The sequence below is a fragment of the Lipotes vexillifer genome, unplaced genomic scaffold (genome assembly GCF_000442215.2).
Source record: "Lipotes vexillifer unplaced genomic scaffold, Lipotes_vexillifer_v1.1 scaffold269, whole genome shotgun sequence".
In the NCBI taxonomy this organism is placed as follows: domain Eukaryota; kingdom Metazoa; phylum Chordata; class Mammalia; order Artiodactyla; family Lipotidae; genus Lipotes; species Lipotes vexillifer.
Window position 1 is genome coordinate 1,031,947 of NW_006799885.1, and position 25,360 is coordinate 1,057,306.

The 25,360-nt window shown below is 39.0% G+C and overlaps 1 protein-coding gene across 1 annotated transcript in view; it reads right to left on the bottom strand.

The window, feature by feature from the left end:
• Positions 1–25,360, bottom strand: part of TTC29 (tetratricopeptide repeat domain 29) — a 255,359-nt gene that overhangs the window by 125,981 nt on the left and 104,018 nt on the right. The window contains exon 9 of the mRNA XM_007472002.1: positions 8,991–9,082. Within this exon, the coding sequence (XP_007472064.1) occupies positions 8,991–9,082 (92 nt within the window). The remainder of the gene's footprint in view (positions 1–8,990; positions 9,083–25,360) is intronic.

Sequence of the window (25,360 nt, forward strand, 5' to 3'; positions counted from 1 at the left end):
TAATTGGGGGGGGGGGGGTGTATGCAGAAGGAGCCTGGGCCCTCCATAAAAGTGAAATACCACTGTTAACAGGCACATGAAGGGAGGGGCAGAGCCCATGCTATAGTAGCCTCATTCTTGGAGGGCTCACAGCTGGTGTGGCTCTACCTCTATGAGCTCTGGGAGCATGCAAGCAGGTTGCCCACACATGGAGGCTGGGCTGAAATCAGAGCCGATCCCCATGGGCCATGCCACTATGGAAGCAGGGCTGAAATCTGAGTCCTCTCCTTGTGGTTGTGTGATCTGTGGATTTATGCCACTGCTGCCACCACTGGCTTTATAAACTCAGTGCCTGTGGGTCACCCAAGTAGATTACATGTGCTCCCGTGTCTGGGGCAGATCGAGAGTTAGAAGATGTGGGCTTTGTGGGTGCACACACATGGAGACAGGGCAAGGGTCTAGGCTGCTTCCATAGGTCCCATGGCATGTCCAGGTGCATGACTGCTGTGGTCCTGGTATGTGACTTCAGTGGATCTGTGACTACAAATCTGCACTGGTGGCTTTGTGAACACAGTGCCCGAGGGACACCAAGGCTGACTGCCTGCATTCCACAGTTGAGGCGTTGCTGAGGGCAGTGTCCAAAACAGCGTACTTTGTGAACCCACACAGCGGATGGCAGGCAACACCACAGAGCATACTTCCTGGTGGGAAGCTCCTGTGGAGGAATACTCAGTGGCTCCTCTGACAGTGAGAGTGCTCCAGTCCTGCAGAGAGGACCCAAATAAACAAAATAAGAATGAAAGAGGTGAAATAACAACTGATACCACAGAAATACAAAAAAAACATAAAAGAATACTATGAACAATTATATGCCAACAAATTTGACAACCTAGAAAAAATGAACAGGTTTCTAGAAGCATACAGCCCACCAAAACTGAATCAAGAAGAAATAGATATTTTGAGCAGACTGATCACTAGAAGTGAAATAGAATCTGTAAAACAAAACGAAACAAACTCCCTGCAAACAAAAGTCCAGGACCAGATGGCTTCACGGGGGAATTCTACCCAAACATACAAAGAACTCATACCAATTCTTCTCAACCTCTTCCAAAATATTGGAAGGAGGGGACACTCCCAAAGTCATTCTGTGAAGCCTGATACCAAAACCAGATAAATACACTACCAAAAAAGAAAATTACAGGTCATATCTTTGATGAATAAGATGAAAAGATTCTTAACAAAATATTAGCAAACCAAATCCAATAACACATAAAAAAGGTCAAACATCATGATCAAGGTGGATTCCTCCCATGGTCACAAGGATTGTTTAACATATGCAAATCAATCAATGTGATATACCATATCAACCAAAAAAAAAGACAAAAACCACATGATCACCTCAATAGATGCAGAAAGCATTCGATAAAATTCAACATCCATTCATGATAAAAAGTCTTACCAAAGTGGGTATAGAGGGAACATATCTCAACATAATAAAAGCTATCTATGACAAACCCACAGCAAACATAATACTCAACAATAAAAAGCTGAAAGCCTTACTGCTGAAATCTGGAACAAGACAAGAATGCCCACTCTCACCACTTCTGTTCAACATACTATTAGAAATCCTAGCCACAGCAATCAGACAAGAAAAAGAAATTAAAAGTATCCAAATTGGAAGGGAAGAGGTAAAATTGTCAATATATGCAGATAACATGTTACTCTATGTAGAAAACCCTAAAGACTCCACATAGAAACTACTAGAACTGATGAACAAATTCAGAAAGGTAGCAGGATACAAGATTAACATACAGAAATCTGTTGCATTTCTTTACAATAACGGTGAAATATCAGAAAGTAAAAGTAAAAAAAAAAAATCCCTTTTAAAGTCACATCAAAAAATAAAATACTTAGGGGGACCTTCAAGATGGTGGAGGAGAAAGACGCGGAGATCACCCTCCTCCCCACAAATACATAAAAAATACACCTACATGTGGAACAACTCCTACAGAACACCTACTGAGCGCTGGCAGAAGACCTCAGACTTCCCAAAAGGCAAGAAAATCCCCACTTACTTGGGTAGGGCAAAAGAAAAAAGGAAAAACAGAGACAAAAGAATAGGAACTGACTTGCACCTCTGGGAGGCAGCTGTGAAGGAGGAAAAGTTTCCACACACTAGGGAGCCCCTACACTGGCAGAGACAGGGTGTGGGTGGGGGGCCAAGCTTCAGAGCCATGGAGGAGAGTGCTGCACAGGGGTGCAGAGGGCAAAGCAGAGAGAGTCCCGCACAGAGGGTCAGTGCTGACCAGCACTCACCAGTCTGAGGCGCTTGTCTCCTCACCAGCCAGGGTGGGTGGAGGCTGGGAGCTGAGGCTCAGGCTTCGGAGGTCAGACCACAGGAAGTGGACTGGGGTTGGCTGGCTGTGTGAAGACAGCCTGAAGGGGGCTAGTGCATCACAGCTAGCTGGGAGGGAGTCAGGTAAAAAGTCTGGACCTGCCGAAGAGGCAAGAGATCATTGTTTCGGGGTGCACAGGAGAGGGGATTCCTTCCCTGTATGCCCACAGAAGGCAGAGCACCGCCTAAGCAAGCTCCAGAGACGGGCGTGAGCTGCGGCTATCAGCCTGGACTCCAGAGATGGTCATGAAATGCTAACGCTGCTGCCACTGCCATGAAGAATCCTGTGTGCAAGTACAGGTTACTACCCCCCCGACCCCCACCCCCACCCCCAGGAGCCTGTGCAGACCGCCACTGCCAGAATCCTGAAATCCAGGCACAACTTCCCCGGGAGAACACATGGCACACCACAGGCTGTTGCAATGTCACTGCGGCCTCTGACACTGGAGGCTAGCCCTGCATTCCAATTATGACTACAGTACCCCTCCCTCTCCCCAGCCTGAGAGAGCAGGAGAGCCCTAATCAGCTGCTGCTTTAACCCCCACCTGTCTGGGTTGGGAACAGACGCCTGAAGATGACCCACATGCAGAGGCGGGGCCAAAACTGAGGCTGAACCCCAAGAGCTGTGTGAACAAAGAAGAGAAAGGGAAATTTCTCCATGTACCCTCAGGAGCAGCAGATTAAATTCCCACAGTCAACTTGATGAACGCTGCATCTGTGGAATATGTGCAGAGACAATGAATGCTCCCAAAAATGAGGTGGTGGATTTGGGGAGCAACTGTAGACTAGGGCTTGCTGTCTGCGACTGATTTGTTTCTGATTTTTATGTTTATCTTATTTTACTTTTTAGTGCTTGCTATTATTGGTGGATTTGTTCATTGGTTTGGTTGCTCTCTTCTTTTTAAAAAAAATTTTAAATTTTTAAAAATGTTTTATTTTTTAAATTTTATTATTTTTTAAATTTATTATTTATATTTATTTATTATATTTTTCTTCCTTTTTTTCCTTCCTTTTCTTCTGAGTCATGTGGCTGAAAGGGCCCTGGTGCTCCGGCCACGTGTCAGGCCTGAGCTTATGAGGAGGGGGAGCCAAGTCCAGCACATTGGACCACCAGAGACTTCCTGGCCCCACATAATATCAATTGGTGAGAGCTCTCCCAGAGATCTCATCTCAACGCTAAGACCCAGCTATACCCAATGGCCAGCAAGCTCCACTACTAGACACCTCATGCCAAACAACTAGCAAGATAGGAACACAATTCCACCCATTAGCAGAGAGGCTGCCTAAAATCATACTAAGTTCAGTAACACTCCAAAACACACCACCGGACTCGGCCCTGCCCACCAGAAAGACAAGATCCAGTCCCACCCACCAGAGCAGAGGCACCAGTCCTCTCCACCAGGAAGCCTACACAAGCCACTGAACCAACCTCATCCGCTGGGGGCAGACTTCAAATACAACGGGAACTATGAACCTGCAGCCTGAAAAAAGGAGACCCCAAACACAATAAGTTAAACAAAATGAGAATACAGAGAAGTACACAGCAGTTGAAGTAGCAAGGTAAAAACCTACCAGACCAAACAAATGAAAATGAGATAGGCAGTCTACCTGAAAAAAGAATTAGGATTAATGAAAGTAAAGACAATCCAAAATCTTGGAAATAGAATGGAGAAAATACAATAAACGTTTAACAAGGACCCAGAAGAATTAAAGAGCAAAGCAACAATGATGAACAACACAATAAATGAAATTAAAAATTCTCTAGAAAGAATCAATAGCAGGATATCTGAGGCAGAAGAATGTATAGTGACCTGGAAGATACAATAGTGGAAATAACTGCCACAGAGCAGAATAAAGAATGAAAAGAATTGAGGAAAGTCTCAGAGACATCTGGGACAACATTAAACGCACCAACATTTGAATTATAGGGGTCCCAGAAGAAGAAGGGAAAAAGAAACAGTCTGACAAAATACTTGAAGAGATTTAGTTGAAAACTTCCCTAACATGGGAAAGGAAATAGGCAATCAAGTCCAGGAAGCACAGAGTCCCATACAGGATAAATCCAAGGAGAAACATGCCATGACATATATTAATCAAACTATCAAAAATTAAGTACAAAGAAAAAGTATTAGAGCAGTAAGGGAAAAACAACAAATAACATACAAGGGAATCCCTATAAGGTTAACAGCTGATCTTTTACCAGAAACTCTGCAAGCCAGAAGGGAATGGCAACACATATCTCAAGTGATGAAAGGGAAAAACCTGCAGCCAAAATTTCTCAACCCAGCAAGGATCTCATTCAGATTCAACAGAGAAATTAAAACCTTTGCAGACACGCAAAAGCTAAGAGAATTCAGCACCACCAAACCAGCTTTATGACAAATGCTAAAGGAACTTCTCTAGACAGGAAAGACAAGAGAAGGAAAAGACCTACAATAACAAACCCAAAACAATTAAGAAAATGGTAATAGGAACATACATATCGATAATTACCTTAAATGTAAATGGATTAAATGTTCCCAACAAAAGACATAGACTGGCTGAATGGATACAAAAACAAGACCCATATATATGCTGTCTACAAGAGACCCACTTCAGACTCAGGGACACATATAGACAGAAAGTGAAGGGATGGAAAAAGATATTCCATGCAAATGGGAATCAAAAGAAATCTGGAGTAGCAATTCTCATATCAGACAAAATAGACTTTAACATAAAAACTATTACAAGAGACAAAGAAGGACACTACATAATGATCAAGGGATCAATCCAAGAAGAAGATATAACAATTGTAAATATTTATGCACCCAACATAGGAGCACCTCAATACATAAGGCAACTGCTAACAGCCATAAAAGGGGAAATAGACAGTAACACAACCATAGTAAGGGACTTTAACACCCCACTTTCACCAATGGACAGATCATTCAAAATGAAAATAAATGAGGAAACACAAGCTTTAAATGACACATTAGACAAGATGGACTTAATTGATATTTATAGGACATTCCATCCAAAAACAACAGAGTAGGGCTTCCCTGGTGGCACAGTGGTTGAGAGTCCGCCTGCTGATGCAGGGGACATGGGTTTGTGCCCCGGCCTGGGAGGATCCCACATGCCGTGGAGTGGCTGGGCCCGTGAGCCACAGCCACTGGGCCTGCGCGTCCGGAACCTGTGCTCCGCAACGGGAGAGCCCACAACAGTGAGAGGCCCGCGTACCGCAAAAATAAATAAATAAATAAATAAAATAAAAAACAAAAACAACAGAGTACACTTACTTCTCAAGTGCTCACGGAACATTCTCCAGGACAGATCATATCTTGGGTCACAAATTAAGCCTTGGTATATTTAAGAAAATTGAAAGTATATCAAGTATCTTTTCTGACCACAATGCTATGAGACTAGATATCAATTACAGGACAAAAACTTAAAAAAATACAAACACATGGGGGCTAAACAATACACTATTAATAACCAAAAGGTCACTGAAGAAATCAAAGAGGAAATCAAAAAACACCTAGAAACAAATGACAATGAAAACACAATGACCCAAAATCTATGGGATGCAGCAAAAGCATCTCTAAGAGGGAAGTTTATAGCAATATAATCCTACCTCAAGAAATGAGAAAAATCTCAAATAAACAACCTAAACTTACACCTAAAGCAATTATAAAATGAATAACAAAAAACCCAAAGTTAACAGAAGGAAAGAAATCATAAAGATCAGACAACCTATGGACTGCAAGAAAATATTTGCAAATGATGCGACCAATAAGGGCTTAATTTCCTAAATATACAAACAGCTCATACAACTCAACATCAAAAAAACCCAACCCAATCAAAAAATGGACAGAAGACCTAAATAGACATTTCTCCAAAGAAGACGCACAGATGGCCAATAGGCGTGTGAAAAGATGCTCAACTTTGCTAATTATTAAAGAAACTCAAATCAAAAGTACAAGCATCTCTCACACTGGTCAGAATGGCCATCATTAAAAAGTCTACAAATAATAAATGCTGGAGAGGGTGTGGAGAAAAGGGAACCCTCCTACACTGTTGGTGGGAATGTAAATTGGTGCAGCCACTGTGGAAAATAGTACGGAAGTTTCTCAAAAAACTAAAAATAGAACTACCATATGACCCAGAAATTCCACTCCTGGTTATATATCCGAAAAATACAAAAACACTAATTTGAAAAGATTCACACACCCCAATGTTCATAGCAGCAGTATTTACAATAACCAGCACATGGAAGCAACATAAGTGTCTATCAACAGATGAATGGATAAATAAAATGTGGTACATATACATAATGGAATATTACTCAGCCATAAAAAAGAATGAAATAATGCCATTTGCAGCAACATGGATGGACCTACAGATTACCATACTAGGTGAAGTAAGTCAGAGAAAGACATATATCATATGATATCACTTATATATGGAATTTAAAATACGATACACATGGACTTATTTACAAAACAGAAACAGACTCATAGACATAGAAAACAAACTTATGATTACCAAAGGGGAAGGGGAAGGGGGGATAAATTAGGAGTTTTGGATTAGCAGATACAAACCACTATATATAAAATAGATAAACAACAAGGTCCTACTATATATCACAGGGAACTATATTCAATATCCTATAATAAACCATAGAGGAAAAGAATATGAAAAAGAATATATATATATATGTGTATATATACAACTGAATCACTTTACTGTACACCAGAAAATAACACAACATTGTAAATTAACTACACTTCAAAAAAAAAAAATATATATGTGGATCCTTTTCCATACCTCAACCTAAAATAATACTTAAGCAACCAAATTAAAATATTTGATTATCTGTTGTTGTTGTTGCCAAGATACTTATTCAACTCTTCCCCTTAGCTTTCACAGTATAGAGCAGGAATTCAAATCCTGGAGTGGAAACTAAAATATTCCAGATGAGACCCCAGTTTAACAGGTGAGGAGTATTTTAAGATAACCTCAGGTCTCCAGAAGTTTCAAAAATAATTATAAAGACTATCAGTAACTGTAGGGGAAATCCAACACTTGTCGTGTGACATAGTAAGTGCTCAGTACAGGTTTATGAAAGAAAACATTTTTCCCTGAAGTTTTATCTCTCTGTCTAGGTTGGAACACAATGTTATTTTGTAGAAATTATTTTATAAACATGTTGAGGGATGCATTTATTTAACTGTTTAGGCTTAGGCCAGGTCTGCTACTACAAAGCAAGACAAATCAATCATATTCTACTGATTCTGGGCAGTGTTAACAGCAGAATCAAATAATTAAATAATCAAAATGAGCTGGAAAAAAAGGGCACAGAGTTGGTGTGTTCCAAACAGACATTACATTGAATCCTTATACATCTCTTTTTCGTGTTCAAACAGCTGCTTCTTTCCGGTGATTATTTGGAAAATAAAAGTTTAAGGGATAGCTGGGTTCATCATGCACAGGATGGTTATCAGTCTTTATGTGGAGGGACCACAACACTCACAGGTTGCTTGCTTCACTCATGGCTGGCCCTGCCTTCCTTGAGTAAATGTCCATACTCTCCTTATAACTATGTCTGTCCCTTACTGTTCATCCCGTGATGACTGCAGTGCATTGTATTTATTTTGTCGGGCACTTTATACATTTTATTGGTGTTGGTGTTTTGATCTTTAATTAATCATTTATTTAATATTTAATGATTATTATATTGGAATGGTAATTACGTAATGAAGATCCACTTTCAAGGCATTACACATTTTAAATGCCTTTGGAGTAACAATTTTGCCTTTTAAAACACCACTTTGTATGTGTTTACAACTGAAATACAAATGGGAAGATTAGAATTTGACACAATCTACGTTTATTATTATTATTATTGCTACTACTACTACTACAAAATTATTTAACAGCTATATCTTGGATATAAGGTAACATACCAAAAACCAAGGCCATAACTTTGATAACTTTTTTTATTCTTACTCTATCTTGGCTTAAGTATAATGCAGTGATTAAATGGAGTACACAGCGATCACAATACAATAAGTGAAGGCTATATCATATATTTTCCATGGGAAAATTTGTATCACAAGTTGTTCATATATACTTCTGTTCAATTTTCTGTTTTAAAGGAAATATTGGGAATATTGGTTTTGCACCCAATTGTTTATCCAGATATGCTCAAAGGAGAGATGTCTTAATGGAAGAAGGACGATTGAAGCACAAAATGGAAACTTGCCTCAAAGAAGAGATCTGGAAAGGTTACGGTAAACCACAGTCACTGAAGCGTACTGTATATCTCTGTGCTCTCTGCCTTTTTAACCTGTGAGATGTGACCTGATTTTTCCCTCTCATTCAATCAAGGTCATCACTAAACTTCCAGAATATCAAAAATAAAATAACATGAAGGAGGAAAAGACAAGGAAGAGTTTAGGTGTATATTTAAAAATACCACATTGGTTTAAAATAACTTACAATGAAAGGGTCACTTAAGAAGGGCACTGCTTAAAATTTAAGCAGGCAGTAATGGAAAGCGACAGACCTCAAACAATTTGTCTTTCACAGTTGAGTGAATTCACAGTGACAGCAAGACAAGGATGTGCTAACTTACCTCTGCAGGACCTTGGCTGTTGCTTCATAGGCTCTCCCCAGGCTGAGATCATCATCCAGGTCTGTAGAGATTTTAGCATAAGTGTTAAGGACCTATGGGGGAAGAGGAATCCTTATTAAACATACAACATGACCAGATTCACTGATGTTTCATTTCAAAACAGAAAAGATTCAAATTAATAGTTGTTTTTCACACCACCATAAAATATTTTTTTGTTTATTAAAAATTCATGTTGGTTTGGTTTATTTTAATCTATAGTATAACTTGTTTTGCAGTGATCTCTTTGAGCCATGACAGTGAAGTCTTACTTTTGTAAAAGTAATTCTTTTCCTGAACAATCCAAAACCTTCCAATTGATATAACTTAGGGGTGAGTAAATAATTGAATGGTTTACAACATTATTTTCAAATATGGGACCACTATCTTAGGTAATATAAGGCAGATTATAATAGTCTACTAGGGTAGCTTAAATATCACTTTTCTTTCTATAAATAGCTGTTTGAAAAGCATGAATTTATGTGCCAGGCAATTTCTAAATCTATCATTTTATTAGAGGCATATCTCACAGTTTGTACACATATTCAGTATATACACTAAAAATATTTCTTACAAATGTACTTCATTACCAACAATCTCTTCAATAATCAAAAGATTATGGCTGCCACAGCCAAACGTCTGATCTTAACACTGACATCATCTGCATGGTATAATTTTCCTTTTTATTCTTTTTCCCTTTCAAAGGCCAGAAGAAGGAAAATATGTAAAATAAAATCCCCTTTTCCTCTTCCTCCTTCATTGTTACTTGAACCAACCTATTACACACATGAAGACACAGGAAATCTCCAAAGACCTCTATGGAAATCCTTTTTGCTCATTTTCTAAGAGGAAATTAGCAAAAGTCATTTGATGGCGTTGAGTGGGAGAGTCAGCGTGAGGGAGGATGTACATCCGGCCTGAATTAGGCATCTTAGAAAGTTTGTGTATGAAAGGCGGTGTTGATATTCAGCTTTACTTTCTTAAAGTTAATATTTGGGAAATAACTTCAGTGAGGCCATGTGATACCTCCTAATTTGTGTGTGTATGTGTGTCTGTGTGGTTTACAAGTGACTTGAAATAATACTGGTATTAAAACTTACTGATACATATTGACCCAGTATTTTAATTCCTGTTAAACCTGCAAAGTTCATCATTTTGATTCTTCTTTTTAAGTCTCTTAATAAGCTTTGTATAAACCTGAGACTATTCTTTTCACTCTGTTGTGCAAAACTGATTCACCTAGATTAAGTCCGATATGACTTGACATTGAGCTTTCTGCGTTAAGGGGCAGAACCTCTGAATTTTGTGAATTTGTAAGAGACCTTATTAAATCCAAATATCAAAATATTTAGGAAGAGACTGTCAAGTGTCTCTTTTGGTTCATATATGTTTTATATGGCATTCTAGAAAGTTAAAGATTGAATATTATATATTTTGTGTCAAAAGTAGTTCGTTTTTCGTGTTTCGGTAAATATTGTTACTGTGTGCCAATGTTGTGTTAGACCCTAGGAAATCTTAAAGAGAAGAGAGTATGCTTGCAAACCTTCGAGGCATTTATAGTCTAGGGGAACAGAGGTTTGCACTGATGCAGCTGTGTGAATTAGCTGAAAACAGATTTCTCCAGGGCTTCAGCTGTGCTTACCCTGCACCACTCTCCCACACCCCTGGCCACCATGAACCCGGAAGCAGTACAGTAGCATCCGGAAGTACCCAACATTATCTTAGGGCTGTGACTCCTTGGACCGTGGTTAGGAGGGTAGTTTCCATGAGGAAGCTTCTAGAGAATCAAGGAGCAAATACCAGCTCAGCCTGGGCTTCTGGTTTTGGCCTTGGACTTGATTCTATAGAAGCTTCCTCATGGAACCCGATGGGTTTTCCTGAAATGAACACCCACCTTAGAGTAAGAAGACTTGGATTCAAGACCTAATTCTACCACACCCAACACACCTGGCCCAAGAAATCTCCCTGAGAAGCTTTCCTCGAAGCAAAAAAGAAAACCTCCCTCTGAGAGTTGTTACGAGGCTGCTGTGAGATGATACAGAGTGCTATTTGAACCTGGGATGAGAAGTTTCTGGGACTCTGTTAACCAGCCATCAGTGAAGAGCTCCTGGAGAGTTCCCTCCTCAGAGTAAAGGCGACACATTTTATTTGTGACTTGAGAGAGTGCCTCTCTCAGCTTAAATGCTTTACCTAAAAACAGGAAATATATAGGCAGTGGGAAGAACATAGTTCACTACTGGCCCAATAGGGAAATAATCAATTACAGTGGACCCCCCCCCATATTCACGGGGGCTACATTCCCAGACCACCAGTGGATGCCTGAAACCTTGGACAGTACCGAACCCTATATATACTATGCTTTCTCCTGTACATACATACCTATGATAAAGTTTAATTTATAAATTAGGTACAGTAAGAGGTTAACAACTATAACTTACAATAGCATAGAACAATCATAACAATATACTGTAATAAGTTATGTAAATGTGGTCACTCTTTCTCAAAATATCTTACAAATTTAATGTATTTTGCATCTTAACTAAGCACTTATCACACACTGTGGCTATAACTTGCTGTTTGAGGTGTGACAGCAAAACTAGCATGAATTTCTTTTGCCTTCTTCACAGTTTCACAGATAGAAGATTTGTTCTTACAATAGATTTTAGCAAACTCAGCGTACAATTTTTTTTCTTTCCTTCCTAAGTTGAGAACTTTCACCTTTTTACTTAAAGGAAGCACTTTGGGTTCTTCTTTGGCATATCCAAATTGCCAGCATCACTCCCCTTGCACTTTCGGACCGTTATTAAGTAAAATAAGGGTTATCTGAACACAAGTACTATGATATCTCAACAATAACCCAGTAACCTTGATGGCTACTAAGTGACTAATGGTCGGGATATGCTGGACAAGGGGATGATTCACATCCGGGATGGATCAGGATGGAAACCACAAGATTTCATCATGCTACTTAGAACACTGCACAATTTAAAACCTATGAATTGTTTATTTCTGGAAATTTCCATTTAATGTTTTCAGACCTCAGTTGACCGTGGGTAACTGAAAGTTCAGAAAGTGAAAACACAGGTAAGGGGGTATTACTGTTCATGAAGTCAGTACTGAGAACCTTGAAAGTGCTACAGGGGAGCTCATCTAAATCAAAGACAGGGCTTCTGCTCCTCAGGAATGTGAGCTCTGACTGGAGAGAGCCAACTCAGGTAAAATCATAAGGGGAACACAAGACAAAACTCAGCAGATTGGTGAATTGTGTAGTTCAACCTAAGGGAAGTAGGAAGGATAGTGTTAAAAGAAAAAGGAAAAAAAATATAAAAGTAAGTGGAAAAATAACGAGATTACAAATTGTGTAAAAAATAACTGTTGGTGGGAATGTAAATTGATTCTTTTTTTGTGAATCCAAAAAAGAGGGGATATATGTATACATATAGCTGATTCACTTTGCTGTAGAGCAGAAACTAACACTACATTGTAAAGCAACTGTCCCCCAGTGAAAAACAAAAAACTAAAAATAGAGTTGCCGTATGATCCAGCAATCCCACTCCTGGGCAAATATCCAGAAAAGAAAAAAAAAAAAAACTCTAATTCAAAAAGATACATGCACCCCAATGTGCATAGCAGCACTATTTACAATAGCCAAGATATGGAATCAACCTAAATGTCCATCAACAGATGAGTGGATAAAGAAGATGTGGTACACATATATAATGGAATATTACTCAGCCATAAAAAAGAATGAAATAATGCCATTTGTACCAACATGGGTGGACCTAGAGATTATCAAACTAAGTGAAATAAGTCAGACAAAGACAAATATTATGTGATTTCACTTATATGTGAAATCTAAAAAATAATACAAAAGAATCTATATACAAAATAGAAACAGACTCACAGACATAGAAAACAAACTTATAGTTACCAAAGAGGAAAGGGAGGGATAAATTAGGAGTATGGGATTAACAGATACACACTACTATATATAAAATAGTTAGGTGTAATAACCTATAATGGAAAATAATCTGAAAAAATATATATAACTGAATCACTCTGCTATACACCTGAAACTAACAAAATATTGTAAGTCAACTATACTTCAATTTAAAAAAGCATGAATATTAAATATCTCAAAAAACCCACATTGTGTAGAAAATAAAGATGTTTTATATTGACCTTATGATAAATTATGTTACCTGCTTTTTAATTAAGGTATAATTTACAAATTAATAAATATTGATCAACTTGAATCATCAGACAAATAGGAATCTTCTTTACAAAGAATACTTCAAGTGAGAAAATACAGTGTGGAGATCTGAGGCATCCACTGTACTTGACTGAATACCTCTGTGGCATGCAATATGTTGGAAACAAATCCAGGGTGTGGAACGTTAAATTCTGTCATTGCAAATCAGAGATAAGAGGAGAGAAAAAAAGAATCTCAGGTGAAAAATATTTTGATGAGTTCAAAATTCATTATATATCCTTAAATTTTATGGACAATGAACTTAATCAATCTTTGTCAAAAGACCAAGGAAAACACTGATTAGGCATGCTGCTATGTCAATTTCAATGAGCATGATTACAAGATTACCAAAGTTGGAAAAGTCAGTTCATGTACCTAATAAAAATTGAGTGCTCTGTGGCCACTCAATCACATTGCTCCAATAATTTCCCTGAATAATGGAGATGAAGTTTTTTTTTTTTTTTTTTTTGCGGTACGCGGGCCTCTCACTGTTGTGGCCTCTCCCATTGCGGAGCACAGGCTCCGGATGCGCTGGCTCAGCGGCCATGGCTCACGGGCCCAGCCGCTCCACGGCATGTGGGATCTTCCCGGACCGGGGCACGAACCCGTGTCCCCTGCATCGGCAGATGGACTCTCAACCACTGCACCACCAGGGAAGCCCGGAGATGAAGTTTTGAAAGCTATTTTTTTTTTGGCGGTACGCGGGCCTCTCACTGTTGTGGCCTCTCCCATTGCGGAGCACAGGCTCCGGATGCGCTGGCTCAGCGGCCATGGCTCACGGGCCCAGCCGCTCCACGGCATGTGGGATCTTCCCGGATTGGGGCACGAACCCGCATCCCCTAGCATCGGCAGGCGGACTCTCAACCACTGCGCCACCAGGGAATCCCTGAAAGCTATTTTCCTAGAAGTTTTAAAGGCAATGGACTTTATCTTCCCACTGGAATAAAACATTAACTTGAAAAGATATTTTCAAATAAAATCCAGGTTCTTAAAATGAGATAATTTCCATTTGTTACCTAAAAGCGAAACCAGTAGAATACTTAACATAAAAAATGAGAGTGTGCAAAAGAAAAATGCTGGCAATATGCTACAAGTTCTTTGAAGAATTGTTTGCTGTAAAATCAAATTTTAAGGATCATTAATTCATTTTGCTGCAATAGCCTTCAAGGCAACATTGGATTTAAGTCAAGATTGTCATCGGTCAAGTAAGTGAGTGGTGTATATATATATATATATATATGTTGTGTTTACATAGATAGATATACACGAATATTAGACTATATCTATATCTATATAGAGATTGAGAAAGAGAATAGAAAAGTAGCCTGGTCCCCCCAGAAGATTATAAGATTAAATTCTGTGCCTGAGCACCTTTAAGGCAGGAACAAGAACGCATTACTATGTCTAATAATATCAGACACCCTGTTGTTTTCTTTCTTCTACATCTTTAGGATTTCCAATGATCAGGGCACCTTGGAACAAAAGAAAATGAACTATCTGATTTTTTTTTTTTTTTTTTTTTTTGCAGTACGTGGGGCTCTCACTGTTATGGCCTCTCCCATTGCGGAGCACAGGCTCCGGACGCGCAGGCCCAGTGGCCATGGCTCACGGGCCCAGCTGCTCCGTGGCATGTGGGATCTTCCCGGACCGGGGCACGAACCCGTGTCCCCTGCATCGGCAGGCGGACTCTCAACCACTGTGCCACCAGGGAAGCCCGAACTATCTGATATTGATGCCCCGTCTTGTCTTCCACTATTTTCCCATTCCTTACCCCACTGCAGTTCCTCTCTTATAGTCCCTTTATTTTAGACATTAAAACAGAAGAAATTCCAGAAATCATGGCCCTCATATTGGCTTTCAAAACTGAAACTTACTTTAAACCACTATGATGATGATCACTCCTGGCCTAATTTTCCCAAATTAGATGGAATTCTCTCCCCACCCCTCTGCCCAGCCAGCCATTATAAGAAAACACTATCCCCTTCATTTGTTTTAAACCATTTTTAATTTTAAGATAATTGTAGATTCATATGCAATTGTAAGAAACAATACAGAGCATGCTCACATATCCTTCAGCTAGCTTTTCCCAGTGGTTAAATCTTGCACAGCTATAGTATATCACAACCAGGGAATTCACAATCCACCCACCTTATTTCACCAGTTTTACACACACTCGTGTCTGCGTGTGTGTGTGTGTGTGTGTGTACACCCATGCCTGCACATATGGCATGTTAATTTTATGCCGTTTCATCACATGTATATATTCACGTAACCACCACCACAGTCAAGATATAGAAAAGTTCTGTCACTACAATGATCTTTCATACTACCCTTTCTCAATTAATTTTTAATATGTTTGATGCTTAGAAGAGAGATAGATGGAAAAACAGTTTTTTCTCTTTTCCTTAGGTTAAAGAAAGGTCTGCCTTGGGTTAAAGAAAGCTCTGCCTTGGGAAAAATTCTGAAATAACTTAGCATCTGACCTCTTCCCTTTTGGTACACCTCCCCTACCTTGTGTGTTTGTATCTCCCCAGGGAAATTTCCTCAGTTAAGTGACAGAAGAATAGTAGTTGATTAAACAAATTTACACTTTGGTATGAATGACTCAAAAATCATTAATCCTCCCAGAAGAAGTTGTTGTTTTAAAAAGAGGATGCTTTGTAGGTCCCAATTATTTCTTCTGGGAGGAGTGTTTTGCAGTCTAATGAAGGGAAATGAAACAATTCAGATAGTGTCTGGCAGGATAATTTGGGGCAAAGGTTATGAAAAAAAGGCCAGCCTTGTCTTGAAATTCCACCTTATGATATGATCCCTTAAGCAGGTAACCTCCTTTGGGGTCTACTTCCGTGCCTTCAGATTTTCTAGACGCTCCACATGCTTTTCCACAACGTTCCTTATCACAGTGGTGTGGAAGAGATGAAAACAGGGAGGAGGGAAATGTGAAGCAGCAGATGTGAAAATCAGGCATTTGTAAGTCACCATTCCCTGAAAGATAACTACATGCTATTTTTATTCCCTCTTGTTACCACTTTTTTCATAATGCTTAGCCTTCGGAACCAATGTATTATGCAAAGAACTCTTCTAGTACATTCCATTCCATCATTAGATGTGACTGCAGGATAAAATTATGTGTGTGTGTGTGTGTGTGTGTGTGTATACATAATTTCTATGGCTGAGTAGTATTCCATTGTATATATACCACATCTTCATTATCCATTCATCTGTCAATGGACATTTAGGTTGCTTCCATGTCTTGGCTATTGTAAATAGTGCTGCTATGAACATTGGGGTACATGTATCTTTTTGAATTAGAGTTTTCATCTTTTCCAGATAGAGATATATCCCTACTCTTAAAGACCTTACTATCTAAGGCAATAAGACATACAGACGCAGAAATTATATAGTGCTATAAGCCTGAATAAAGAGCTAAAAAATTTTTTAACTCATTAAACAAATACTGAGTGTTTTCTATGGGCCAAGCTTTGCTCTAGGTGCTAATGATATAGCAGCAAATCCCTGGCCCCCATGCAGTCTACGTTGTATTTAGGTGATGGGGAGATAATTTGTAATTAAATAAATAAATGAATAAATCTCAAATAGTAATAAGAGCAATGAAGAAAATACAATGGGGAAAGGCTTCCTATAGAAAGGGAAACAATCTGCCTTTTAAAGGAATGACAGAATTGGGTCCCTACTGAGAGGAGTTTAAGCCAAGGACTGGAGACAGGAATGGGTGATACAATGAGGAAAAAAAGCTTTCCCAGGTACATAGTAGCAACAATGACCAACAGAAATGTTTGCTTTAAGGTTCCTGCATAGAATGTTTTTTCCTAGTAACATCCACTAACTAATCACAGTTTTAACTGATGGTATGAAGTGACAAACTTTCAAGCTGCAATTTATCTTTCTGATGACAAAGAAAGAATTTGACTATTGTTTTGAAGGTAAGGCAGGTCCTTCACTTTCATCCTTTATTCTACATGTACATAAAAGCAGTCTTTTGCAGGACATTTTTATTCATAGTTTTTGTCTTTTCTGCTTTCTAGGCAGCTCAACGTGTTTGGTGAAAAATGCCACATGTAAGATGGTGCAGTTGGCTGTCTTGTTTCCCATCATTCCAAGTTTTCCAAATTTTATGCAGAGTTATTCCCATGACTAGGAGAAGGAGAGGAAATACTTTTATTTCTTCTTCAGGCATAGCACAGAGCATGAACAACTCAAACTAATACAGATCAGTGACAAGTTTAAATGGGTCTCTGTGCTCTGGCTGGTGACCCAAACTGCCATTGTTTCTGTAGGAAAATAACCCATGGAAAATATCATATAAAATAAGTTACAGCATCTAGCCTATTTGAGATGGAAATTTTGTAGTTTTTGAAAATTTTCTATAAACTCCAATTCTACTTTTATTTCATATTTTGGGTATTTTTTTCTATATAAATTCCTTTCTCCACTTACTACCCTCCCCCCACTGCTCTCTTCCTTAGTTAATTTAATACTTGAAATCAGTAGGGACCGCTACTCTGAGGGCATAGACCAGGCTTTGGAAGGGCCTTATGGGAAAATTAATCAAATCTCCCTCTGGGTGTTCAAAGTTTCTCCAAATATCATAGGCTTTTGAGTCAGGCAGGTTCACTACCAAGCTGAGTGACATATGTCAAGTGATTTAATGTCTGTGAGTTTATTTCCTCGGGTGTAAAATAAAAATGAGTAAAGTCTACCTTGAAATGATGTTATAAGTCTCCACTAAGATGAGGTATTTAAAGGTACTTACCAAGGATTTGAATGAAGCAACTGCTTAGTTTTCCCAAGTGCTTATCTAACCATCTAACCTATTGGTTCTCACATGGGGGCGATTTTGCCTCCTGGGGATACTTGGGAATGTCTGGAGACATTTTAGGTTGTTGTCATTGGGAGAAGCCAGGGATGCTGCCCAATAGCCTACAATTCACACAATATCCCCCCATAAAATAGAATGATCCAGCTCCAAATGTGAATAGTGTTGCTGTTGAGAAATCCTTATGTAGCCTTTTCTTGAACAATTTTCCTGATGGGAAACTATCCTCTTGTGAGACTACTCAATCATTGGAGAGTTATGTGAAAAAATCTATTGGTTAAGTAGAAGCAAAATCTGTAACTCTGCCTGCTAGCCCTGGTTGTGTTTTGTGGGACAAGATGAGTGCATCCTTCATCCATGTGACGGCTCTTCCAATACTGAAAGAAAGCTGTTTTTCCTCCTCAAAGCATCCAAACTTACAGAGGCATCCAGGATGCTCTGAAACATGTGAGGATGAAACCCCAGCAGCTGTACTACATTTGAACGTTTTATTTCTAATTTTGTCTACAAGTCTAAGAGTTCTAGAAGAGTTTAAATAAAGCCACCTGGACCAAAATACATCTATAAAACCATAAGGGGCATCCGTCGGACTTATCTGTAAATAAGTTATGAGTCCATTGCCTAGGGTGCGTTTTTTATCTTTCTTCCTTGCCCACCATAAAAAGGCAGCAGAGCTAACACTTTGTTATACAATCCCTACGCAAACCCCAAATTGTGCCATTTCATAACAAAGGTTCAGCACTGAGCTCAATACAGTGCATTACTTTGAGGAGGAAAAGGCAATGATACGGATTTATTCTTGTGCAATAAGAAATATAGAAATAAAAAAATCAAGTTTGCCATCCTGAGCTTGAAATCATTGTCAAATCTTACCGGAAATACATTTATTCTGATTTCTGGCAATCTAACCCCCTTTAGCCATTTCACAGTTGGTGAGCAGAAAGGATGTTTCTGCCTCATTTACAGCGTCTGAACATGATTCAGACAATCAACTGCAACATTAGTCAAAGAAATCAGTGGCTAATGATTTCTGACAAGGCCTGCAGTAACAGGCTGAGGACCAGACTGGGCAGCAACAGCATTCAGAGCATTTTACTAGAGCCAGGAATAGGCAATGGGAGAAGATGATAAAAACAGGGGTAAACAGAACTGGTTTCCCATCACTTAAAGGCTCTTATACACTTTCTGCGAAGGCATAGTATCTGACATGAGATAAATACAGTAATCTTTTGCTACAAATATGTTATATTGAATGAGCACTGAGGACAGCGAAGTGTGCGGCTTTGCAAACAATAACACGTGAAAGTAGTTATATATTTTGCATTCTGCTGAAACTATATCCTTAAGTTAGGAGTAGTCTTGCCTTACTATTTACACTGATCATTTGGACAGTGTACTCTTTCTCCCTGAAATACATTACTCATCATTTGGACTGTTTACATCACCTGACACATAAAGTGAGGGCTGAATAGACCAGTGCGGAAAGAACTGAGTGTTAAAAGATATGAGCTCTCGCTTCTCTTTTGCCATGAGCTCAGGGTGCGACCTCAGACAGGTCACTTGGTTAACTTGAGCTTCAGTTTCGAAGCCTGAAAGATAAAGGGGCAGGACCAAATGATCTAGAATTCTCCCTTCCAAAAATATGATTTTGATTTTAGACTCTACATGGCTATATTTACTAATTGAAGATATGCCCTAATTATTTTCAATCGTTTATCTTTGGCTTTAAAATCCCTGACGAATTTATTTTATGTTTAAAAATACTTTTTAAAACACGAGAAACAAAATGATGGTCATTTCATTCGGTTGAAATTTTATTTTCAGCCTCCCCCCTCATTTGAAAAAGCTTGCATATTCTTAATGAACTGCTTTAAAAAAATGTCCCTACCATGGAATAGGTGATAACAAGGAGAGCTAAATCTACAAAGCTTTTGGTTCATATTAAATACCAATTGTTACAAATGCAATGATCAGTGCTCTTCAAAAATAGCAATTTTTTTACAGCCTGAAATATTTAAAAATTTGATGAAAATTCAAGGTTATCCTTAAATTCATAAACTAAATTAGAATTGCTAGTTAATCTCTCACACAGTAGGAGTTTACATTGTATTTTCAAAAGCTGTAAGGATAGAAATATATCTCAAAAATTTCCAAGAATTTTCTTTCAGCAAAAACTCTCTCTCTACACATTCAATATAGAGATGACTCTCAAACCCCCAAACAATGAAATAGAATTCCACTTACAGTTAAAAACAAAGTTTCCTCAGTAGTAAATTGGAACATATTGCTTAATACTGCCATTTTCTAAATTGGTCATTATACTTGTATACTATGTTAACAAGGGACATATTCATGAAGAATTTCTATTCTAATTCTCAACTATTTTCTATACTTTGAATCAGAAAGCATGCAAACATTTATCCTGTGCAGCCCAGTCATGGTGTGAGTTATATTTACAGGTCCTTGAAAAGAAAATTTCCCTGCCCTTAATCTCCTGCAAGGGAAATCCATAGGAGGTTTTGCTTTATACTTTGTTAGAAGGCCGTTGCCCAAAGGCAGTTCAGTCATCTGTGCAGTGGTCTGACATGAAAATATTCAGTGGAAGAGTAGAGTGATTAGTTAGTTCAATCACGTTCTCTTAGGAAATCCAGACCCGTTGAGCAGTTGGTAATGGCAAAAGTGAGAAGGTGCTCAAAGAAAGACCACCAAGAGCGTGATCAAGTTACGTCAACAGAGTGGGTCAGACTGACAGCTACTGCTGAGGAGATAATAGGGAAACTCAGCCCCTCTTCTCCCAGGGCTCCTCCAATTCCCAGGAGTCTTTCAGTTTATGAAGCCCAACTGTCTGCTCATCCTGGGTAGTCATGGGCCATGATCTCCCTCATGGCCACAGGAATCTTTGCAATCAATGCCCTTGCCTGAGGTAATCTGAATGAATCTCTTTCTAGCACCCGAAGAAAAAAACGGAGAAGTTTTAGCTCTAGAGAACCCTTTTATTCTGCCTTGAATCCCAAGTTTCATCCTCGATACAAAAAGGAAGATTTAGGATATAGAAAACTTTTTTTTTTTTCCACGAAAACCTAACTTGGTAGATATTGCCTTGCTCTGAACCAAAAAACAAAATAAAAGCCCTTAAAATCAAACCAAAAAAACCCATTTGAACTTGAAATTCCGAATTGAACATTGACTTTATTCTCTATTGTACCCACTGATGCAATGCACGCAATTGATTCTCTGGATTGAGAGTTATGAGGCAACAAAACTTGGGGGGCAGTTTTTAAAAATTAGATTTAGTGTCTTAAAAAATATTATTTCAATTACACTTCTTATTCAAAAATCCTCAGTATTTGCCAAGAAAAAAAAAAATAGGGCCTTCTAAAAAAATATAAATATTTTTTCAAGGGAGAAATAAAAGGGTTCTCTAGAGCTAAAGTGGCAAGGAAGTAACTTCAAGCCTTTTCCCCTTCCACGTTTGTCAGTGAAAGACAATACGGGTGGATTCCTTCTATGGCGAGAGACACAGGTTATATAAAATGATTAGAGATCTCATTGCCAGAAAAGATTTGGGGGAAAAAGGTTTGCATATTTTTTTAAACTAAGAAAGTCTCCAATTCCACTTGATTATGTTTATGGGAGGATGAAAAGTGAGTGTGACGAGTGATTCTATTATACCTATGATAACATTATCAGTAATTTCAGTTCTCTGTTACTTATGGAGACTAAAGATGGTGATGGCAAACGGAATCAAATGAAGTGCCAGTCAAATCTAATTTGATCCAACATGTATTGTCCCTTTGTCCATGCAGAAATGGCAACAATTATGGCTTGCTGGAATGGGCAGGACTCTGGGAACCTCCCTCTAGCCACATAGACCTCCCACTGTCAGGAATAAACTCAGTTCTCTCCACTTCCACACCCCTCTGCCTTCCAGGCTCCTCCAGTGCCTGTCCCACGCTCCCCAGGCCTCCACCACACCAACCACTTCTCTGTGCTGTTCTACCACTTAGCAAAGCACCGCATGTACCTGCTTAATAATATTTATCTCTCTCCAATTAGATCGTAGCTGCCACGAGATCAGGAACCACATGTGTTTTGCTCTCCATTGCACCCCTAGCTCCTAGTCTTACGTTAACATAGAATATTGCTGAATGAATATGGTAGAGCTTTTGGAAGGTGCTGGTGGTAAAGTACCTGCAGAAGCATTAACGTGGATATAATGAGCTGTTGTATTACATAATATACTATTATATATAACTATTTACTTGGCTTAAAGGAAATTAAGCTCATAAATCAAGTATTATATAATATTAATATATTACATATAATGTATGTTAGAGCTTGTTATATATTAATTATATTACATAATGTTTTGCATTATATCTCAATAAAGGAAAAAATATGGCACTTTAAAACTATGGCAAATGGAAAGTATGTGAACATTTTCAGTTAACAGCCATCCTAGAGAGCTCAAGTATCAGCAAACAAGCCAGATTCCTAAAGGAAGACATAAATGACACTTTTGGGGGGAGGGGCCGTGCCACGTGGCTTGCGGGATCTTAGTTCCAGGGCCACGGCAGTGAAAGTGTGGAGTCCTAACCACTGGACCACCAGGGAAGTGCCTAAATGACATTGTAAAAAGACATAAGAACCCCCCCTATCTAAATGTGTGCCTGTTTCATCCAGTCACATTCCCAAATAAATAGCTTTCCCCCATTACGAGCCCATGTGGCATTATGCTCAGTGAGTACACGCAGATCAGAGGTTGAAAATATGTTAGATTCGTCATGGCATCTTGAGGATTAATTCTTCCTGTCTTTGGAAGAAATATAAAAGAGTTTTTTTTCTCTCTTTTAATCTAGAATGGTGAGCAACTACAGTTTCTACCTTCACAAGCAACAAGTTAAGACGGAGAGGTGAACAGTGAAAAGCCACTAGCTCGGCGACACACCAAGCTCCTCCGCTTCTCCTGAAATGGCCACTTAGCAACCTCCTCCCATTGGACCATTTTGCACAAAACGGTTTCTGGTTCCGCAGGGAAGGATCAAGGAGGGTTCTATACTAGCGAGTGACGATCTAGAAGGTTTTAATAAACACTAATCCTGTGAAAATTTCTATATTTCTGCATGAGCCAATTACTACTAGGAGATGTGTCTTTTCCCTGGCGGTAAAGCCATCATCTATTCATAATCCCTCTTACTAGATTTCTTCCTCATTTAAGGCAGGATTCAATAAAATTTCATTTTGTTTCCCCCTTCTCAGAAATCCATAAAAGCCTTGAAAAACATTTTGAGCATATTGTGTCTGTACAATTTGATATCCTTTCCACCACAGGCCATTATTCTGGTAAACTCGGTAAACCCTAATTTAGGTCCACGATGTAATGCTTTCATAACTGGCTACGCGAAAATGTTTCTTTAAAATAAAACATGGTAGGAAAGTCTTCCTCTGAAGGCTTGAACACAGAGGAAGCCTCATCTATTACCCTTTCACCATGATAGACGAGACAAGAAAACAATTTATGAGTCATTTCCATTCTGACAGATGTGACAATGACGGGAAATGCGAAGCCTGCCAAGAGCTTTTATCAAGTAGGTTATAACGACGACTAATAAGTGTAAATAATAAATCGCTGGAATCTTAGGGGAAATGCTGGCAATATGAAACGGTTTGGGGTACTTCGGATGGGGCTCTGCTTCTCTTGGAATTCCCTGCCTTCCCAGTAGAGTTTTGGCCTGACAATAAACAACAGTTTAGTACTTTATCTAATCCTAGCCAGGAGGTGAGTTCAACAGCAAGCTTTTGCAGATGTTCACATCCAATAATCTATCCATAATTGATGAAACAGGGAGGTCAGATGTAATGGCTGCTACTATTCCAGCAACAAATAAATGGTTATTGACAAAACAAGCCAGCGTGGCACAGAGCGCGGAGCAGTGACAGGCGGGTGACAGGGCTGAACAGAGGCAGGGAGGACGCCAGGATTCCTCAGCAAGCCGAGAGGCAGTAGGGCACACTGACACACAAGCAGATGGAGGGGACTTGAAAAGGAAAAGGGAGGTTGCTGAAGTACAAAAAGAATAAAAGGGGAGACATTTGGAGGCAGAGAAGAAAAGGATGGTGGCCCAGGGTAAGGCTGGGGACCCAGATAAGTACAAATGCGTGCGGTTCAGAAATACATTTGAATGCGTGCACTGTGATGCAGCCGTCTGGTGGCTGCTTTCATCACCGGCGTGTCTTTGCTCACATCGCTGGCTGTCACACTGTGCCGCCCAGGTGACTCTACCACCAAAGTGTATGCGTGGGACGCTTTGGTGTCCAAACTTCCCACTGAGGGATATTCATTGACATTCCATTTAACACTGCGGATACCGGTTTTTCTTCCGTATATATTAAAAAAATTCTAGGAAAATCATGTGTGCCATTTAAACCATATTTTTAGATAAGCCAAAGATGCATAATTTTGTGGCTGGAAAATTTCTCAAGACTGAGACTAACCCTGAAATACATGCTGTTTAAAATCAAATTTACCGCAAAGGAATGGGAGTGGAAGGCAAAGTTTTCTTTAATAATGAAAAACAAACATGGCACTCTAGTACCTCAACCTAGGCAAAGAGTATAAGAAATGCATTAATCGAGTATACTTTTATTGACTGAATAAAATTCAAGATAGTTAAACATAAATAAACAGCTGAAATCCTACATTTCTATTCCAGTGCTAAAAAACAATGTTCTTTTTACACAGTTTACTACGCAATATTATTAGATGAAGAACGGTAGAATGAAATGGTAGTTATTATTGCTATAGGTAGTTGTAAAGAGGCTTGGGACGGAGATGTTTGAAATATTAATATTCCGAAAATCACTTAAATCAATTTAACACTCTTTAGTGGTTTATTTAGAAGTGTGATTTATTTTATACTTTGCAACCAATGCCTTTGATCAGCTCTGAAATAACATATGAGCTGAAAATAAAATGGTAAAACAAATTGCTGCTTACATTCTATAGTAAGCTTTAGGCTTTATAGGCTAAACTAGAAAATTTCCATTATATTTGGCATTTTCAAATTATTTATCAATACTTAGAAATGTAGAATTAATAGAGCCAAAAAGATAATTTCTGTAATAACGTGCTAGTTACTCTGCTCCCTGAGCTCTGCCGTCTGCCCTGCTGGGGGTCCGCCCAGTTAGCAACTTCGACCTACCCCAGTCTCCGGGACCATCTCTGCCCCTGGTCTACCAGGGCAG